The sequence below is a fragment of the Ceratina calcarata genome, unplaced genomic scaffold (assembly GCF_001652005.2).
Source record: "Ceratina calcarata isolate Rehan_Ccalc_2016 unplaced genomic scaffold, ASM165200v1 scaffold449.2, whole genome shotgun sequence".
Taxonomy (NCBI): Eukaryota; Metazoa; Arthropoda; class Insecta; order Hymenoptera; family Apidae; genus Ceratina; species Ceratina calcarata.
In genome coordinates, this window is record NW_017168819.1 from 1,118,046 (window position 1) to 1,140,288 (window position 22,243).

A 22,243-nucleotide genomic window follows, 5' to 3' on the forward strand; every position below is an offset into this window, starting at 1 on the left:
AAAATCGAACAGGGGAAAGTAAATGCGTGTTTCTACAGTTATGTGTCGGCGGTTGGTGAACAGTAGGCATCTACATAACCATGCAGAGAGCAGCCGAGGCTGATAGGATCAGCCGATGACTCGCGGAGTCAAATAACGAATAACGAGAAGCCTTCTGCCCGGTCGGGGATGCGTGAGAACTCCTAATCAGCGTCTATTCACCTTACAATTAGAAAGCTAGTCGATTCACGAACCCGATACCGCGTCGCCGCGCAACGAACCTACGTAAAGCGAGTCGTGGCTGTGAATGCACCGAATTAAGCCGCGTCCTCGGGAGTTTTAATCTGGTTTGTGGTCTCGCTAGACGAGTATATCAGTCTATCGGCCCTCCAAGACATACCGCGATTTTCGTCGGCCAATTATGATAATGGAACCGATGGGAAGTGTTGAAAAGGAGATGGAGGACAGATAGGATGGTCTGAAACATCAATGCCAACAAGTCAAAGGAACGTCCTCCGAAAGGGTAGCAGGACTTTTTTTCTGGTCACAAAGGAACACAGCAGAGCTGCTTTCAGAGAAAACAGTAATTATACAAATTGGTAGCGCGGCCGGAAACCGAATCTTCGTCTAGAAATAACACCGCCACGCCGGAGTCGCGAGCCCTTCACGCGAGCCCCCTCTTCCCTCTGTTTGCTTTCTTTTCATTCGCTTCGACTTTTTCTCCGTTCGTCTTATCGCGCTAGTCAGCTGCCGGCACAATGACACTCGATGAGAGAAAAGCTTCGAGAAGTACCTGTGGCGTTTCCTTCGCGAGTTACCGGAAACGAATAAACGCCAACACGAATAGCTGCTGTAACTTGAAACAGAATTGGATCTCCGAGAAGCATCCTACCCGTTGTTACGCAATCGCGATACTCGTAATCGACAGCGATCCTCTCGATTCCATACCCACGCTCGCCTTACGTTGTTGCATCAGCGTGACGAGCGTATTTTTATCCGACCGCGATTGATCGAGCTTACGAACAGCGCGTGGAAATATCGATGGATCTGATTATACAAGTCAGCTGCTAGTGAAAAGACACTTTTATGATTCTTTTTCATACAGATGTGTCAAGGACATTGAATCAGTGTCAGTCCAGAGCTAGTAATAAGGTTTTTCTAATATGTGTCACACGTTCTTACATTATGAAGTTGAGACAACTACCTACATATCAATTTATCGACAAACATAGTTTAACAGTATTTAGGTGTCTATTATTTAGTAGATTATTATTCGTTGTAGGAAAGCCGACGAAACGTAGAAGCGGCCGATAATTTCGCGAATAGGTGCACGAGTATCGATCCCGGTCGAGCTTCCATAAACCAGGACGTTTTAATAAAGCCCCATGCAACGCTCGTATTCCACGCGTTTTATTATTACTACGCTGTAAATCTATCGGTCGGTACGTATCGGCATAAGGTTGATTTTACGCGGTCCACCCTCCCTCTCGTTCCCTTTCCTGTAAAGCGAGCATACCTGTCTCCCTCATCGAACCCGATCGGGTTCTCTCTTTCGCGTTGGCCACGTAATATCGCCGGGTTTTACGAGCAAGCGATATCTTTTTCCACGCGATACGGTGTACTTTTGGGATTGTCGTTTTCATGAAAGAAATGCCACTCGGCCGCGGCCCTCTCTGGATACACGCGAGATATACGGTCGCAATAACGGCGAGTTCCGCGTATAAATCTGAATACCTACTCGAAATACCTAAATCTCCTCGATAAAATCCATGACCCCTTGTTTCGCACCATCTAAGGTAACGTTTACCTCCGAGACCACCGCAAACTTCGAATCTGGAACATCGAGAACTAACTCGAGACGTTTTTCCTTTGCAAACAAAGGCAAGTCAACCCGACGACTGTAGCTGGTATCACATGTTCTCAATTCCTGTTCGTACTTACTACTCAGCCCCATTATCGATTCAAATCATACATAAACTCGAACATAGAAAAAAGTTGAATAAAGCTTTTGGATGAATGAGCTCAAGATGATAGTACCATGGTCGATCGATCGACGAAACTTAATTCTTAATTTTAATAACATTACGTATTCATGAAGAGGTTTGTTCTCTCTTAGCCCTAGTTTCACCCCTGTTCGCGAATAGGCCTAAGGTATCGTCGCGTGGTTGCGGCCACATGTACCTAACATAACGCTCGGACGTACTCGTATATAAAGGAGGCGGAAGCTAGTGGTCCCGCAGAGTCCATGAATAAATTTCGAATTAACTTTCGAATGGATTTCGCGTTATACGAGGCGCGACGGAAACCCTCTTCAATCTGGTCGGCTCCTTGGAGGCAGCCGTTATAATGCCAATGGCTCGATCCCGCGCCCTCGCTACTCGTACAAAGGACCACTGTGTGGCAGCTAGAACCTACCTGACGACCCATCTCTCCCCCCGAATCGAAGGAATTCTCCCGTTTTGGGTCACTGGAACTCGCATTGTACACATGTCCGTTCATAAGTTTTCAAATACCTTTAAGTATTTTTCTACCAGAAAATCTAATAGACATTCCATATTAGTAATCATCAGACTATCTTAATTGAAATTATATAGCAACTCGTATATTCGTAAGTAATCATCCCACGAATTTTAATTTGTTTATTCATATCCCTATGACGTTGTATTCACTCGTACATTTTACGTCCTAAACATCTTATGTCCTAAGACTTATGAACGAGGATGTACCTATACATGTGTTTGCACCGCACTCGTCTAAGTGCAATTAAAGTGCGAGGAGATAAAGGCGATTTCCGAGTATTTTTCGGTCACTATTATCGCATATTTCACCGGCGATTAACTAGCTGTGGCAGATAATATTACCACCGTGAAACGCGTTAAGAAGACTCACGACCTGCGATTTAAGGGACTAATGAACCGTTTCTGAATTAATTGAAACCAATTCACAAATGGGACCATCAATAACCGAGCGTCCAAAATTAACCAAGCTTTCTTCCTACTGTGCAGCCATAAATCACGGTTATTCAAACTCCGTAGATTTAATGGCCCGTATTCGTTCATGATTCCCTTTAGCTTTTCGAGCAATTCTTAAATCCATGAAACAGGTCACAAAAGAATCTTTAATAGAATAATTGCAGTATGAACGTTTACTTTTCTGGCCACCGTTGATGAGCATCTTTGAATAAAGAATTTATATCTACTTAAGTCCAATTTACGTGCAAGGAGATAAACGCATTTAAAGGGGATTCTATGATGAAAAGAAGTATAAGAGTCGCTGATTTAGAGCGATTATCGAACCCGCGTTCTACGGCCGGTCGATTCCAAAGCGAGCACTTCCCCCGCAGGGATCTAGAAAAACAAGATGTTATCGGTCGGTGGCAAAGGAACAGCGCGGTGTATTCTTCGTTTCCATGCAATTCCATCGGTCGCAACAAAGTGTAATGCGGCTCGCGAGGGGGCCGCTCCGCGCGCTTGCACGCACAATTACTGTTACGTGTATCGACGGTACGTGAAGACAGAGGGAGAAAGAGGAGTTCTCTGGGAAAAAGGAGCGGAACAAGGGAACCAGTCATCGATTCGAGGGAAACATCGAATGCTTGTTCTTCCGCGAAAGAAAGGCGCGTTCGTTCGGTGGAAATCGAGCGCGTTCCAAAATTGCTGCCGCGCTTTTGTTCAAACTTTTATAAATGCTCCCGATGATCTTCGTCGCTTTAAAAGTACAATTTGAATAGAAATTTCTTTCTGGTTTTGATATTCTGCATATTTTTTTATACGTCAAATGCGATCTTCATATTTTCATGAAATCCGCAATTTATTTGTTCGGATAAGAATTCTATTTATAATTTCTATGCATTTTAAAGGCAGTGTCAAAAGACTCAGAAAACCAAGAAGATTTCCACGCGTTTCTTCTTCGCAATGCTTCGTTGCCTGCCACGTTTCTCCCTTTTTTTTCCGCGAGCTAACTTGCCCGTATCCCGGTTATGTATTATTTATGGCCCGACAGATCCTTGGATGGCAGAACGAAACCGATTCTTTTCTCGATGCGAGAGGACAGCCGGCTGGTCGATGTTATTTATTTGACAACCTGTATGCAAACGCGATGCCAATAGCTTTTTCAAATTCCGCGAGAAACGAGCATGCCTTTAGGCTACGAGAACAGCTTCTTCGATTACGTGACATCAATGCGATTTCGCCAGCCACCCATAAATCTTTCCTCCAGATTCTATTCGTTGTTTGGTCACGAGAATTCGGCTGACTAATGGTACGCGTGCTCGGGCTCTGGATTTTTCGGAACCGTGCATGAGGCAGGAAGTTGAAGAACTTTCAAGCTGTGAAACATTTTATAGTCGGAGGTGGAATACATTTTTAATCCTGTCTTGGTTCTTACGTCTATGATGGAAACTTAAATTCTTGAATAAGAGCTCTTATGGCAGTTGTAAATAATACATTGTGGAAGAACAATTTTTTTTTTAAATAATCCAGGATCCAAAAGGTTGGAGTTGTCGCGGTAGAAACGTAACGATCGAGTGACCACATCGTCGAAGAACGCAATTTGAAGATCGAGCTGGCGAACAAGAAGAGTGGAGCAGAAACGGGGAACGATGTTTCTATTTCTCATTCTAGCCAGTCGTCGTGTTGCTTCCCGTGCAATTTCAGCGTACATGCAGCGAAATAAAGGACGTTTCGCGTGTAGTCGCGTGCGAAGAAACTATCCCGCGGATACGTGACGCGAATACATCGCCGATGCTAATTGCGGGTAGAAAGGCCGTGCCTCGAAAACGCCACGGGAAATATCCCGTAGCTAGCTACGCACGCTGGGACCAAAGTCTCGGGAACGAAAAACGGCGACCGAACCCTTTCGGAACCGACCGCGACGCGACGACGCAATTACGAGTTCCCCCATTTGGTCAAGAACCAGGCTGACTCCGCGAAGGACAATGGGAGGGAATTTACGGGGCATTCGATGCCTGAAATTGCTCAAGGAAGCCCATACGTGTGTGAGAAACGGACGAGCGAAATGGAGAACGATTTTTATCCGATCCACCAAACCATGAAAAACAATTTCACTTTCCCATATGCTCATCTTTACAATTTCTCTGTTACAACATTTCTCACCAAAGCTTCTTACAATTACAATAGTCTTGACATACATGATCGTCGACTTGGACTGGGTTTGGCCATATATCCGGAGAGGTGGATTTCCTATATGGAATCGCTCGTCATTCAAGCGCACAGCATGGGTACAAGTAAAAAGTCTAGCTAGACTGTGTGAGCGAGACAATAATAGAGAGACAAGAAGGAACCCAGACACAGCTCGAGACTCTATTGTATTTGAATTACGTAATATCACAAGTATCTATCGTCTGGTAGTTTATTTCTGTTTAAGATAGTTTGCAGAATCGATGAAATTCTGTAGCAAAGTAGGTTTTATGGAAGCAAAAGTTAATTCTGCAGAGTTTCAGGAGGGAAGGAACATAAATTTCATGGAGAATCATTGCATATGGCACGGTTGAAATTCTCCGGAGGCAGGGAAACTTGCTCGATTCGGCATCGAGAGACTACTCGGCCGAACTTTCGCGACCCTTTCTCGCGTGTCGAGCAATACGCGAGCCTCGAACTTTCAAACGTTTGAATACGACTGCCGAATGTTTGCCAGATTGCGAGCACGCCAACCCCTCTTGTGAAAACTGGTCGGGGCAACCTATGAACTAGGAACCAGCGAATCTTCCTGATAATCGGACATCAAAGCACATCCATCAAGATAATCAGAATATTTCGAAATGTTTGAAGTTTATGTACGACGAAGGAAAAAACATTTTAGGCAAACATTTTATATCAATGGTCGATTAATCAATTGAGATTCAATAACTTTAGAGTATAACTATCTGATTTGTGTTACAAAGATGAGATCGTGATATGGGAAGGGGTTGAAACCTTGACTGGTCACAGAGTTCGTGTCGTTTTCCAAATGGAGAGGAGCCAGGTCACCGATGACGAGACCGAGAGACGCGTCGCTGATATCTCTAAACTAAACTGTCCCTTGTTAGAATGATTTGTCACTGGCGACAAGACTTATTTATCGGGATTCCAAAATAGGCAAGGACGTCCTACGACTTCGGTCTGTCCTTGGCACATATGATAATCGAACGGGAACGTGAGTCACAAGGATAATGCGTGTTTAATTTCCAAACCGTAAACAGGCTGCGACTGAATAACAGATAACGCTAAACCATAATTTTGTAACAAGATTACTCATTCGGAACTCATTAATGATGATTAAACAGAAATCCTCGTGTGAAAGTTCGTTAAAAAATTTCGAAAGTTGAGACTTTCGAGTCAAGGTACAAACACGTCAAACGACGATAAGTTAAACAGGCAGAACAATTACTGGAGTTATTTAATCGGTGCGATCTGACTAAGTAAGCACCATTAAGGGACATTAATAATCGTGAAGACGACACTCAGCCGTTTCCGGTGCAAGTAAAGAAGCTCGGTAATCACTCGAAACCATTAGACTATGTAAGTCGATTAGACGACGATGCGAACAATATACGTTCTGCTCATCCGAGAGTTATACGAGAAATAGGAGTACGGCTATCGGGTTTCGAAGCTCTGTCCCCGGATTTTCCTGTGGAAATTAATTTAGCACAAAGGCAGAGTGATTATGCAAGAATTAACGTTAGATCTTCGAAAGTGCCAGGATCCAATTTCAATTGCACTCTAGAATCAAAAATCCCAACTACGTATTCTCGTTGTGAATCATCCGGTGGAATTCGAACACGTCCTCAAGATATCTGTCACGTAGCACGGTTGGCCATGTACCGAACCCACGATTCGATTCCATCGTACGTCTACGTTCGACATAACGAACATGCATGCTTTTTCTTGCCCGTCTGGAATACGTATTCCATTGTTCGATAACAATGGTTGTATTTCCGTAATTCAATATACGGTTAATAAAAAGCAACGTTATAGTTTTCGCAGAAATATTATAACGAAAAGTTAAATTTAACTTTTACAAATGCGTAGACAAATAAGAAAACTTTTAGTTCTTCGTATGAAGAGGAGATTCCCACCTTAAGAGATTAACTGCATTCGAACGTTAAAGTGAAGACGCAGCAGTATTTCGAATTCAGTCAACCGTCATGCACCACCAATGCATAAAAAAAAAGCAGGAGGGAAAAGAAAACGGCTTCGAGCATAGACTTACTGTGTTCTCTGAAGTAGAGAAGGTTCAATGACCAGAGATAAAACGCGTGGCAGTCAGTGCCGTCGTAAAATCGGAAACCAGGCACACGCAGTTTGAAAGGCAACGAGGAAGGCGGAAAGCGAACGCGTCGGGCTTTCGTGGCTCGATACACGGAAGCCGGATTATAAACGACACTTGTCTACGGGAAATTAACGCGTTTAATTGCCGTCGAATCGAAACTGACAGCGAAACCGACCCAGCAGCGGCCCGAAACAGCCGCGCGCACAGATGCGCTCCGTGAAAACTGAATTTCCTTTCTGTCGAATGTATCACGTGAATCGCAAAAAGGTGAAAACGATAGACGAACGATTATGATCGAACAAATGCTAATTGACAATCTGCCAACCGAAAAGTTAAAAACAGAAACCAAAGCGTTTCTATCATTAAATTTTTTAGAACGATGGGACGTTAATGTCAGAAAATTGAATTCTACGCATGTTTCATGAAGTACGATGAATTTCTGTAAACTACAGAATATTTAGAGAATATGCGACTGCATATTTGGAATTCACCTCGATTTTTTCGTTCTTATTGAACCCCAGCCGCGGTTACGGTCAATTACATTGGTTAAACATTATATTGTTATAATGTAATGGGCGACGCTCACGAAGCGTGGCTAGCATTTTGCATAAATTACCTATATTGTTGAGTCTGGTTCGCGTGGTCTCTCGGCGTTATTGTCAAAATAACGCGGGAGGAGGTTGCCGCTGCAGGCTTGATAAAACAAATAGACCCGGGACACGTGAGTTGTATATTCGACCTCCTCCCGCTCTCGGAACACGTCCATTTTCGCTTGATCGCGAAATTAAATCGCAGAAAAGAAGGAACTTTCGCTACATTCCGACAGGAAATAAGACCACACCACCCCATGTTTAATGCATGTTATGATAATAGAAATAAAATCCAGTAAAGATAGGATATTCTAGAGTCTCGAGAAATTAAAAAATACGTCTTTGAAGCATCCGTTGCATATCTCGTATGATAGGGGTAGTTTTGTGTGCTCGTATTGTGTATAATTTTCTATGGTTGATTCGAATTTATGACCCGACTGTTCCCAATTATACGTATTTTCGCTCTCATCATTCGTCGGTTCTAAATAGAGTTTCCTGCAATCACTGGAAACTTCAATGAAAAAGCGGATCTCATAATTAATGCTCGTTCACGTTGACAAGTAGCGGTCTGGTTTCTATTGAAACGTTTCGAAAGCGTTCCGCAGAAAGAGTTAATACTCGTAATTTCGTAGGAAGTGAAGGTATATTATGTATGGTCCTATGTAATGTGACCAGAGAAAAGGACGAAAAAATTACAAAAAGGAATATACAGGAGGAATGCAAGTAGGAGGTTACACAGAACGTGCTGTGTCGTTTTCCTCGTTATCATCTATTCAGGTAAGAGAAACAAGGTAAGTAGTCTTGTTATGAAATGTTCTTCCTACGTATGGCGATAGATGAGAAACAAACGTCATGACTCGTACGTTTTCTTGTTGAAAAAAGTCATTATACTCCTATCAAGAAGACCATCAATGTCTCTTAATTTATTACCTGCATCTCCTTGCGTCCTGTTATCATTATGAGATGTAAATGTAAGCGTAACAACGCGCAACATCGACAAGAATTATTCCACATGAAACATTCGTCCAACATTCTGAATAAACTCGGCGAATGATTAAAAATGTCATTAAAGTGTCAATGAAATTTTTTTGTCAATATGTAATATGGGGTCTAATGATCGTGTCGTGATTGAACCAAACATGGCAGGATGTAGCGGGTACTAAACTTGACATTGAGAAATTTGACCGATTACGAAAAAGAGAAGAATCGTCGCATATCGGTGCAAGAGGTATCAAACTACTCGTGGTAATTTAAAACGTATTTCAGCCAACGGAAAATATATCGTAGCGTATTATATACTAGTGGTGTGCCTAAGGCGTGGACAAAAGATGAATTTGAGACCGATGACCTTTCTCCTCGAGGAGAAGAGGGAAAGAGAGAGAAAAAGAGCAAGAGAAAGAGAGTGAAACGGGAGAGACGAGAGGAGAGAAAGAGAGAGACAGGTCAAGAGAGATCATTCGAGAAGGCTCCGTCAATTGATCAAGCGCGAAGGCTATTTAACATTCCGTGTTTGGAAGGACGCACTTTAGGAATCGCAGATGTTCGACCGACTGGCAATGCTAGTTTTCAAACTTGTTCTCGTTGCTCTCGCTTGATCTTTCCGTTTCACGCTCCCTCGTCGTTCTCTCTCTGCCTCTCCTTTCTCTCCCGTTGCCTTTTTTGCGTGAAAACCTACCCGAGGAAGGTTGTCGTGTGGCACTAGGCTAGCTGCACTAGCCGTAGAAGGGTTCGTTCTGTACGGTGTCCGACGCAAGAAATATTCTGATCGAGGGGTGACAGCTTGCACAACAAGTAGGTCATACACGGTACAGAACCCGAATGAAAGACACGATGGTTTGATACAGAACATGTATAACAGTTCGACGCGAGAATGAAAGGACATGCATGAGACGCGAACACGCGTGTTTACATCGCCGGAACTCACCTCGGTTCGACTGGGACTGCGGTAACGGCTCGTAACGATTTGAAACAAGCGCACTGAGTCCACTCCATGCCTGGTAGGTACACGCACTCAGCCACTCTTCTTCTCAGCCTCTTTTCTCTCGGTTCTAATCTGCTTGAACACTCGTGGACATGCTGATTCTCGTTCAACGCGGATTAAGATGTTCGCCGCACACTAATACTCGACGGTCACCACGCAGAGGCGCGAAAAACGCGAAAATCCGACGGATCCGCGGTATAATGTACGAAATACGTACCGAGTCGGCGGACGTCAAGCCGCGACGGTGGCGTCCACCTGTGCCAAACGATTTAACTAAACGCTCTAAGTTACCGAAATGACATCTGAAGTTGTTTCTCTATACTAGCCCACTTCTCCCGCTTCTTTTCCCGTCGTTATTTTGAATTTAAGAAAGATGGAAGTTAAAAGTTGGTTGATAATTCTTTTGCTACGGTGATACGGTGACACGATTTTACTTTACGAGCGTTTTATTTGTGTATGATAATCAAGACTGGGAACAGATTCTGCTTACGGTAAGTCATTTATTTAAAACAACAAAATTGTATCCAATTTACATCGCAATTAATTAGTCTTTGTGTTAAACACGGAAACATCATGTAGCCTTAAATTAGGTTTATAGGTAAATAGTTTTGTATTGTTCGTAAGCTAAAAGTTGCAACAACTTATTTTTGTAAGTTGGATTCAGAAAATTATCCAATTTATTCTGAATGTCAGGTATAAAACTTTTATACTCCATCACGAAAGTTCTAAACGAAATAGATCGTTGGAATTCGACATTTAAACGAGAACTTATCCAATCTATAATTGCGTTCGGTAATAAAGTATCGAAACAATATTTCATATTTTCCATTAAAAATTTAGCACACATCTCTGATACCTTTATGGGTTCAAGGAAATCAAGATTTGTGCATTTATTGAACACCTTAAAGAAAATTCTAATTGTAATATCTTGTGCAATTGTGCTCGTTCTAAATTATATATACTTACATCTGTGTCATCCATTTCATAATCTGCATCATTAATTAATGCGATGCTCCAATAGAAAAGTACGATACATATAAATTCTGGATCTTTATTATGTATGTTGCACTCATGAAACTTAGAAAGTAGTAAATCGATATTAGATTTTAAAGGTGAATTAACTATTTTTGGATGTACCGGTACACGATCAAGTAATAAAAATGCTTCGTGTCGTACTTTAGAATTATTATCTAGCAACAGTTGTAATAATGTTGTCCACCATTGAATCTGTACATCTGCAACATATTTAATTAGAAGAGAATAAAATACTTTCATATTTTAGAACTTACATCGATACTCTTCGCGTTCATAACACACTATGAATAATTCGTGCATAATTTCAAAAACAGATCGTTGAACATCCATGTTTGAACTTGCTATCCATAAATTATCACATAAGTTAGTGTACACATAATTTGTACATTCTAAAGTAATTGTTTCGTCATCCTTATCAAAGGAAGCTAAAGTCACATAGGACTTCCCCAATAATCTTAAATAAGAATCTCTTTCACTATATCCATTTTCATTATCGTATTGCCGTATTTCATTTAGCACTAATTTACAGATATTTTTCCTTTCTGTGAAACTTGGTGACTGAATTCGATTAAGATACATCAGACTATCATATAGGAAATCAAATATTGCATCCTGCAATTCTGGACTGTATTTTCGAAAATACTGCTTGAAATTGCGAACTTCATTAGCAGCATATGTTATTAATAATACCGATACGTCATGGTACTTTAGTTTGCTAATAATTTCTGCCAAAGTTGACCACGCCACGATTTGCGTTTCGGGAACCCTTAAATTATGCAGATATATTCTAACTGGTGTGTACTGTTGAATCAATGAAGTTTCCCACGCTATCGATCGAATAAATTTAATGGCTGATAATTTATACAGTTCCCGTGCTGGTCCTTGCTTCAGTTTGTCATGTAATAAATGAGAGATCAGAGTATCTAGTATAGGAAAATGCGCCAGGTACCTGCAATTCGGATTAGAATATATTTTAACAATCTATAATATTTCTACAAAAAACTCACGTTTCATCTACTTTGCATATTTCGTTACAAATATCCGTATAAACTGCTGCTAATAAGAAACACGGATGTTTGGAATTACTTCCTTCTAAATTTTCCAAAATCCAAGTGGTACTTTTAAAAAATCTATTCCAATCTATATCGATTAATTTCAAATTAAAATGTTTCAATCCCTCATATATCTGAAATTAAAAAAATGTTAATTCTACAAAATCGTATTTTCCTAGTGATACACTTACTTGTAACATGTAACCGTGTATTAAATTCAGGAACGCTTGATTGTTTTCTAGAGACGCAATATTTTCTATAATTGTGGACAAAACAGGTCCCACAGACTGTTTCGTCAACAAAGGTACGAGTGCTCTAGCTGCTAGTTTACGTGTTTCCAATATAGCACTTTTTGCACATTGTATAATTTGCCCTATAAGATTATTGAGCTGAAATAATGCAATTTTTACTACATGAAAATTCAAGTCTTCATTGTACCATTTATAGTTACCTCTGATAGAGAATCGTAGGATTCCGAATTACGATTGTGATACAATCTAGATAACAATAGTAAAATCGCTTGTACACTGGATTTTATAATAGTTCTGTCCGTCGTTATAACTGTTTTTAATTCTTCTAAAATATACGGCAACAGGCTAGGATATTTTTGAAAAAACGATTCAAAATTCATTTTATTGTCTATAGTGAGATTGATATGATCTTTCGTTCTTTGAACACCGAAAATCCTAATAATGAGTGCGCTAAAAAGTAATGTTGCCGCATTTCGTTCCTACAAGAATGATCATGTATTAATTAATAAATTATCATAGGACGTTAATATTTTGATAACTTACCGCCCAGGATGGAGCGTCATAACTTCTGAACGCCGCTATTAAACCATCTTCGACGTAATTATTTACCACTTCTGCGAGATGAGAATGTCTAAAAATCGCTCTTAAAATATTCAGAGCATGTGTCTTGATTTCCGTAATTTGAAAATTATTTTCATTCGTACTATTTATTAAGTTCTCATATTGTGCAAACGCAGAGTTCGAATAAATTAATTGTTGCACTTTTTCCAATACATTTTCATCATCGTTTAATTGGGTGAAGCCTAGCAAAATTTTCATTACCGAATCGAAAGTTATAGTCTTTGTATCTTTGTATTTACGAGGTTCCGTAGATAGTATAGCCTGATAAAAAAAATTATTATAATTCATTGCAAACATCTTATACTAATGATTACTACCTGTATGATAAATGGTAACCCTGCGCTCCTTCTCGTCGCGCAGAATTTTAAGTTTGACTTAAATCCAATGATGGCAAACAAAATCTGATGTAGCCACATTTTGGGCAATCGATTTAGGTTTTCCTTATTTAAATGCCATAAATGGGAGCACAGTTGACTGAAACCCACGTATGCCTGTTCGAATGCTCCTCTGTGTTTCGTCTCTGAAAGTAACGAAACCAAATGCTCTCCTATCTGGACAATCTGCAGAAACATCGCTGTTAGGAAACTAATTCTTTAACATCATTTAAAAAATCTTACTTGTCCGTCATTTAGCAATCCTATCGAAGAATTATCTTCAAACATGGGTGCCTTAATGGCTAGCAAGCCAAATAATAAGCTGACTTCTTTTATAGTGCGCCAAGAACAAAGTAACACCATTTGCGGTGTCACTATTTGTTCATCCGATGTAGAATGGTTTGTCTCGTCAATAGTTCGCAAATTTAGATCTGTCGGCAAATGTCCTTCGGGAGAAGAATTATTTACTATCAAAGAAACTGCATGACTGAGCTCGAAACAAAGAGATACCAATTCTCCAATAGTATTTTGCCACACATGATTTTCCTCGATACTTTTTAAGTTGCATTCTTCTAACAAACTTCGAATACAGAACAAGTATCCGTACAAAGAATGTTGTGTAACAGTTTTTACTATATTTTCTTTTGCTAAAGCTGAAGATTGCTGCAAAAAAATTCATCTAACTACCTCCACTTAGTAATTTATAACACTCACATAAATTCAAAAATACCTTTAATTCTTTAAGTAAAAGTAATAACAATTGCAATACTATTGCTTCTGTGTTATTTTCCGATTGTTTTGTCAGACTAAATGAACTTTCAAGAACATTCAATAGGATAGGTGATAACATACTGAGTTTCAGCATGTACGCAGATGTGATAGTATCAATAGGTCTAATGCTGTTGCCCAACTCCATAGCAACTAAGATAATATCACGAACGTAACTTTCATCATCTAATTGCAATAAACATGGATCCATTGATTTCATTATTTTAAGAGCCATCTCTTTATTTTCTTCATACGTATCAAGTAACATCAGGTTAAACACTGCTTCTGATTGTCTTGTCTCCCAAGTAACTTGTTTATATTCATTACCCAGTATATCTTTCATTGAAAGTAATATTTGCAAGGAAGATTTCCTTCTGGTATAAGTAGCATCAGGACTACAGATGCACATGTCGTGTAAAGTTTGGAAAACAGTGCAGTACATGTTTATAGCTTTTTGTAAATCAGAAGCTACGCTGCAGTATTGATCTAAAATTGTTTGTTTCATGTGTAATGAAGCATTGCTTATTTCCTTCTTTATTAGATAACTTGTTTTCACATTCTGCACAGATTGCCTCCTCATTACAGTCAAGCCATCCTTCATACGCTTTAAAACCTGCCAGAATGAAATGTGACTTAGAGAAAAATTGAAGTTTCAACAGTAATGATCTTACCTTTTGAATGAGAGGCACAAATTCTATTTTTTCCTTAAAATTTACATTCAGAAACAAAATAATTATATCGAGTTCTCTGGATGTAAATCTTAATGTGCTCTTCTTTGATTCCACGATGAGAGCAAGTGTATTCAATTTTATCTGAAACACACATACCGATGCTATAACTTTGTTCAAAAATTTGACAGATTTCATTCTTAATTAATTATTAAATTACTTCTTCATCCTGATGGTACACATAGCGTTCTAAATCTGCGTACAACACAGAATCTCGCCAGTATTCATTATTAGAATTTAAAATCTTTTCTTCAGTGTCCAATTCTCCACTGCGTTTCAATCTTAACAGCTCCCTTAATTGTCTTTTTATTTCTGTGTCTTTAAACATTTTGTTCAACCTAAAAATTCGCTTCAAAACATATTTAGCAGACCACGTGCTTCAGATTCGATATTGCAGGTCACGATAAGGATGACAGTAGTTCTTGTTTTACCTTACGTCGACTATATTACCTGCAGTAGTTTTAGATTGCAACCGTTTTACTTACTGCTGGGTGCTGACACCGAGGAGAGATTACCGACGATTTACACGAGAAACGCTTTCAATTCGTACATGTGTACATATTGCCAAGCTTTTGTTAGCAATAATTCATAATAATTCGCATTCACGCCGAGTATTACTTTAATATTGTATTCTGCCTGTACACGCCTATCAAAGAGGGGATTAAGTAAATGTTATCATCTGTAATTACGATGATCCATAATTCCATTAGCTCATTGTTAATGTACATTGCGCGTATTCTATTGCAACGCACAGCAACGAGACGAATTAGTCAAACGTTATTAAAATGTTGGAACGATATAGTAATCAGAATATTTATCGCATTTAGTGTACTGCAAATGTGTCGGACGTTTATTAATTGAACGAATCGGTCGCGCCTGGAAATATTGATTCCCCGAAAAATAATTCGGGCCGCTAATTTAAATAATTGCGCGCAACGTGTTTCCGTCCTGCGCCAACCATTTTAATAAATTGCGTTTTAATTAAAATCGATTTTTTGCACGCTCGCACACTCCCGTCCCGCAGTTATTAAACTAACCGGAAATCACGCGGTGTCGAATCGCAGTCGGTTGAACCTGAGGCAGTCCCAATGGAACGGTAACCGCGACTAGGAATAGAGGATTTGTTGATTGCGGCGACGAAAAAAGATTCGCAGATACGCGGTCCAGCTCGGACAACGGCCTGTTCGTTCTGTGCTCGTTTTACTTTTTTTAAATAGATACGTGCCAGCTAATTTTAACCGATCTTATTGTGTAACTGACCTATACCGAGACAGCTCGTCGTCTTCTCTTTGATTCTCCCCTTCTCCATTGCAGAAGAGGTCCTTTCGTCGTTACGACACTACTGCGATCATACATTTGTTTTTGTTCATTTAATTGTGAAAACAAAAAAGGAACGTGTAATCGTAATGGCAAAACTCGCTCGTTTACACATCCAGCCTAAATACATATCTAAATCTTCTCGGCTAACGTCGCTAGGCGTTATAATTTTTTTACGGAACGCGCAAACATTTTTGTCGACGATGCACAGGTCGCTGGCGCGCTCGAAAAAAGAACAATTTTTAATCGCTACAGGTCGAGTCATGTGCACGCGCAAAATCAAGTTGTACGCGTGTAACGAGTGTACCGGGTTTCTCGCTGTTTTTGTTTCGCATAGAGAAACGAGAAGCAGAATTAGCAGTCTGCGCATTCTGGCAGAATGTTGTTTGTGAAAACAAATCTACTACAGATGTATATTGTAAAAAGAAAAATAGTACGAACTTAGAGAGCTATTTGATAGAAAGCTGAACTCGTGGGTAAGAGAGGGCCGCGAAAAATATGGCTGAGAATAGTTGATTCTTCGGTCGATACGGCCTACGATAACAAATGTAATGCGAGGCAATGAGAACCGTTGCCGCGAGTTTATCGTTATGCATATACTACCTGTGCGAAGAAACGTGACGTTTTAAGGGGACCAGCAGAAACCGTCCGTCGTAACGCTTATCGCGCGAACCTTATCACAGCGCGCGACATTCACTTCGGGCCGAGTAAACTGCGGTCCACGGAAAGCGGGAAACCTATTTAAGAATCTCTTTTAGATACGACCTCGTTGCCTGAGATCGACTTTCCGAATGATAAATTACACAAGTCAAGCCCGCAATTTCCCGAAACTGGATACAGCGAAATCATTTTGTACTTTGCCTGTTCTTTCTTCGCGACAAGGTCGTCCGTTATCATTAATTACTGTCGCGATGGAGGAGATGAATCTGTCGGAATTGTCTCTCTTTAATTGCACGCACTCTTCTGGGAAGGGTCTCAGGATGTTTCGCCACCAAAGGTTTTCTTCTTTTGTAACCGAGACATTCCTGAGAACTCTTTTCTCGCTTGTGCACACGATGCTTATCGTTAATTGCGAGTTCCATTAAAAACGATCTTGGAATTTTTTTGAAAACCATTCTCGAGTATCGAAGTTAGCCTTCCATTGTGTTTCCAGACGTCGTAGGAGACGCGTCCACTCGAAGGGGAATGAAGAAATCGTCTAATGAGTGTTTGACGTTCTGCTTCAGGCTCGAGAAATGTCTAAAACATGGGATCTCTATTGTTGTTCAGCGAGATCCGGCCCGACCGAAGTTCGAACTACTTTTTGACATGTCTGACGGGGAATTGTCCGACACGCGGGTAAATAACCGAGAATCGTCTGCTAATTCAATTTACCGTCCCTTTGTCGAATCCAATTAGCAGACGAGTTACCGGGCTTCTCGGATAATCGGCTACTGCCCACAATCATATTCCGTTCAAGAGCCGTTCGGTATTCCATATCGGAATTCACGAAATCCTCGACGAATTTTTACACCTGCCATTGCAGGATTGTCCGCTCCTCCACAAGGGATTCCCAATTAGGTCCGTGTAATTATAAAGTTCCGCTTACGTGCATCGTGCAAACTTTGCAATTTGTTTCCCCGTAACGAACGTTTCCTAATTGTAAGCAACGTGGAGGAGTGGCTTCTTGACCCTAGTTTTATACTAGTGTACGAGCAAGCGTGTCAGAGCCATTTCCGGGCTACTTGCATTCTTCTAATTACACGGAAGTGCGAAAGATCTTACTTTTCAAAGCGCCAATTTGCAAAACGCTGGTCCACGGACATACATACGTGATTGCATCTGGTTAAAAGATTTTATAATTACTAGGTCCTATCTTACGTAACGTGTACTTTTCGTGTTAAGTTTTAGTTTAGGCAGTGGTCGCAGAAAGTGGCGAACTATGGTTATAATGGTATTGATCGTGCGACAACGAAACGTTACGTTACGACGTAACCAGGAGTTTCATTATTTCCCAGTGTGTCGACGCCGTGTTTGCGAGTGATAGCTCGGCGCACATGTTGCGCGGTGCACAATCTGCGATTGATAGTCGGGGGACCGGCTGATTCGCTCCATGCATCCTGCACGTACGTGAAGGAATCTTGTAAGAAGCACGGACGAGTCTCATTTTTATTCCCTAGCGAATGAAACTCGTCGTTTACCACGACCATAGAAATTGTTGAGATTTAGCGCTTGTACATAGTTGGAATTTCCTCGTTTTTCATAATCAAATATATCTCTTAAATCATGATAAAACGAGATGTTGTGACAATATAAATGAACAAATTCAGATTTGTGATGTTTTGGGTAAAATTCTGGTTCACATTATTAAAGTACAACAGCTTTCATGATTTATTGTATGATTTGTTACATGATTGTAATTACATGATTTATTTAACGGTTTAATATAATCTTGCAATTAAGAGATACTCTCTGATATGGTTTTCACTTCATTTTTCATTTGTATTTAAGAGTATCGGATCTCAAGTTGCTGGTCGTAATTCTACAGAGCCTTGTTTACCCGTCGAGGAAGCAATCGCTAATTTCCTCTCCTTCGGACTCCGGACTTCGAAAGAACTCGAATTCCTTTTTTCACAGTACCCGCTATCCGTTTGACCGCGCAAATTGAGCTCTTTCAACGTGACCAGTCGTAAATGAAATTTACCCTGCTTCGTAATTGCAAAAATAGATGTCCAAAGTAGGTTCCCGAAGACTTGAGTAATTCTTGACCTAAGCAAAAAGAGAGATGGCATTGACAAGTTGAATTTAATGAAAAAAGCCCTAGAAAGGCGACAAAATGAATTTACGTCTTTGAAGGAGACTGAATGAAAATCTTTAAAAGCTATAGGAACAAATAGGAAATTACGTATTCTATCTATACAATTCTCCAGAAAGAGGCTAACCGAATTTCGGTTCCAAAAAGACAGCGCAAACTTTTGTAAAACTAAGCTTGTGGAAATCTCAGGAATGTTTATCCAGGTTCGGGAAAAGCAGTCTATACGTGTACCATTGACAACGACGAATCCAAGCCGTTCTCCTCTAAAAGCAACCCGCCCGAGCATCCCGGCCGCTTTTCAGGAAAAACACATTTTCCACGTCACTCTGAATATTCGTTCGCGAATCTGCGTCACGTGAAAAACGGGAAAGAAACACTCGGCTGGTGAACGGATTAAGAAATCCGGTTAGAGGAAGGAGGGTTTATTGAATTTCTCTCGAACGAAACCTCGGCCTGGCAAGATAAAAATTTCCTCAAAGGATCGCGGGGTTGAAAGCGCTTCAAGATACGTACACACTCCCGAAGGACGGACTTCAAACGCCACTCGCATTGACACTTGGGGTGGAGTTCACTTCTCAATCTTCGAAAACGTGCGACGTATGAAGAAAATTTAAAAATAACTAACAGCACTAACATTAACCATGCAAGAGGCATACCACGCTTCCGATTTATCCACTCGATCAGCTTGTTTGTACATTTCATTCATAACTCATGAGATACTTTCAAGATCTTATTGTCTACTAAGGAGTTTTCTTTTCATGATCTGATGATAACATTTTCAGTGATATGGAAATGGTAATAGTGCGTTAAAGACTGATGAAACAGGAGACAAAAAATTGATAGATCTAGTCGTATACTTCGTCTATGATATGTAGTTTTAAAGCATTATATCGTAAAAAACCTTCCTTTAATTATTCAATGAAGTATCATAAAATCATAATCTGTTCATTCATATTCTTAGTACGTCTCATTCGGTTATACGTTTTCTACTATTCAGAGATTGATGAACGGGTATATACTTTCATCTCCAATGATCCTTCGTTACGCGTAGTCAGCGTTCCGATCTTCTGCTTGGTTACCTACAATCGAGATCGAGACAGATTGATTCGTTTGAGACACGCGTGATCCTCGTCCCGGTGAAATAAGGACGCAGCTGTTTGCATCCGCCGGTATTTCCTGCGTAATTTGTAGCCTATTGTTGGCTCGGCAACTCGAGAGATGTTCGTAAACAGGTAATCTTGCGCGAATACGAATTGAATCGGACTGTGAAGCTCGCACGAATTCGAACGATCGAGTTTATCGCGCTGGATATCGAGTCGCTATTTTTCTGAATATTTTTTCTAGTCTCGATAAGGCTAACCGATTGAAACGATGTCGAGTAAGAATCGGAGAATGCGCTCTAGCGTTCAACGAGAATGTCCGACCAACCGCCGGATTCCCATTGAAGTGTCCGAACTGGAATAAAAGACTTTCCCAAAAGTGGAATCAGAAATGAAAAACCGGTCGGTAGGTAACCATTCAAATATTGCCAATTCCGAGCACGTAGTTACATTTATCTTCTTCCATTCTCTTCTTGGCTTCTGCACTGACCTGAAAGCGAATAGAGATTCTCCACTCCTATCTCAATATTATTAGTGAAATTATGCCAGTTTGTATTTCATGACAAAAAATATCATGGATTTATTATTGTTGAAGGCCAAGCCAGAAGCGATTATTAGCCTCGAAATTTGATTCAACTGAATTCGTCCGTTGAATGACTGCCAGCTTTATTTATTTTCTCTCATTCACGCGGAAAAAATCGATTTTCGCTTTGCTTTGACTCTATTATTTCCGCATTGATGCTTGCCTATAGAAAGCTAGCGATTCCGTGGTTGAAATTCCGATTCGCGTGAAGAAGCGGTTTCGACGCGAAAAAAAACGCGGCGAACGAACAATCCGGGTCCCTGGGCGCCCGCTTACATAAAGAGGCCGGCGAGTAATAAAAGCGCGTGAAAAACTCTGTGGAATGAGGCAGGACCGCGAATTCGCTCCGGGACTGTCGAGTAAAACTGATGTTGCCGTGAAAATCGATTAAACATATTCTACCGTGCTGCGTTGGGATTTGAATCGCGGCCGAGCGAACAGAAGTGGACGCAAAGTTTGGACCACCGCCGTGTCTAAACTCGTGTAATATGTAACATAAATTATGTTTGTGCTCCTAGACTGCCCCTAGCAGAAAGTTTTTGATCAATGGAGTAATACGATATTGGATGAGAACAAGCAGAAGAACAATTGTTTCAAATATAATACAACAGTTTGAACATTAGATATTGAACCTCCTGAATGTGCTTTCATTTATCGTATATACTTTATTACATTTGATCAAAAGCTCTTTACCAGGAGTAGCCGTAGAGATCGTGGTTTGGCTGCGATATAAAACTCGATTTAGAAGCGCCTCGTTTTGAAAACGTCTGGGTGAGACAATACCCGATTGCTGACGGGAAAAAAAGGAAGGTTTCGTGATCTCATCTAAGCACACTTAGTGTACCGTACGAAGGATCTCTATTTGTCATTGTCGCCAGTTGAGTGAGATTAACGATCGCCAGAAGAAAACTGGCTGTCCGATGCAGCCAGTGTATCTTGCGTTTTGAACAGCTTTTCACCTGATGCGTTATTCAACGATTTCCGATATCGCTTTTTTATGTTGATAATATCGATCTTTATAAGCTCGCGAATTTCGATTTTCTATTTCAATTGGAAATCAATTGAGGAGGTACGCGCATACGGCCGTTCGCTTCACTCTCTGGTGTTATGAGACTGGTATCGCGCAATAATCGAGTCGCGAGACTCGAGGGAAAAATATAGCATGCAAAGTTTTAGTAACGACAAATGGTATAGCGGTTTACCGTAGATGTGTATATGTTTAAGAAGAAGAGACGGGCTGCGTTTAAAACTCTCTAGGCTGAGAGTTAAACTTCGATGCACCAGTTGCTTTTTCATCCCGTTGTTTACTCAAACGAGATGTATGGTCCTTCGAGGGAAGTGCGTCACCCATTATTGCCCGCAGGCTATGCAAAGAAGCATTCACAACGTTTTAATTACGCTCGCGTTCCGGCAAAGTTTCACAAAACTCGCGTGTTACGCGATAAACAGACAAAACGGGGATACAAATACAGTTGAAAAAAAAAGCACAATTCTCGAGCATGTTTTATACCAGCTGTTCATCGTGTTTGCGAAACTAAACTTACATTGTCATGGAACGCGAGCATATTTCAGTCGAGAGAAGTGTGTTCTTGCACTTATCGCGGTTATTTCGCAGGAGTAAATTACACCGCGCGTATGTACAATATGCGTTGTGTCGGACAATAGGCAACCACTTTAAGGATGTACTGGCTATACAGCCAATCCCAAAAGTTTATGATATCATTTCTTACAATTAAAAAGAAATCAGACGTCGGAAGAATAATGCTAATAATAAATAGCTACGTGCTAAAAAGTATAGAAG

At 40.5% G+C, this 22,243-nt stretch overlaps 1 protein-coding gene across 1 annotated transcript; it reads right to left on the reverse strand.

The window, feature by feature from the left end:
* Positions 1-10,296: 10,296 nt before the first annotated feature.
* Positions 10,297-15,021, reverse strand: THADA (Thyroid adenoma-associated protein homolog). Its single transcript, XM_018028309.2, has 12 exons — positions 14,809-15,021; positions 14,592-14,732; positions 13,883-14,533; positions 13,396-13,815; positions 13,096-13,338; positions 12,701-13,039; positions 12,358-12,636; positions 12,098-12,295; positions 11,862-12,040; positions 11,109-11,803; positions 10,786-11,054; positions 10,297-10,720 (listed from the first exon to the last, which is right to left on the reverse strand). Exons 1-12 carry the CDS (start codon positions 14,974-14,976, stop codon positions 10,412-10,414), a joined length of 3,891 nt encoding a protein of 1,296 aa, XP_017883798.1. The 5' UTR covers positions 14,977-15,021; the 3' UTR covers positions 10,297-10,411.
* Between the last annotated feature and the right edge of the window lie 7,222 nt (positions 15,022-22,243).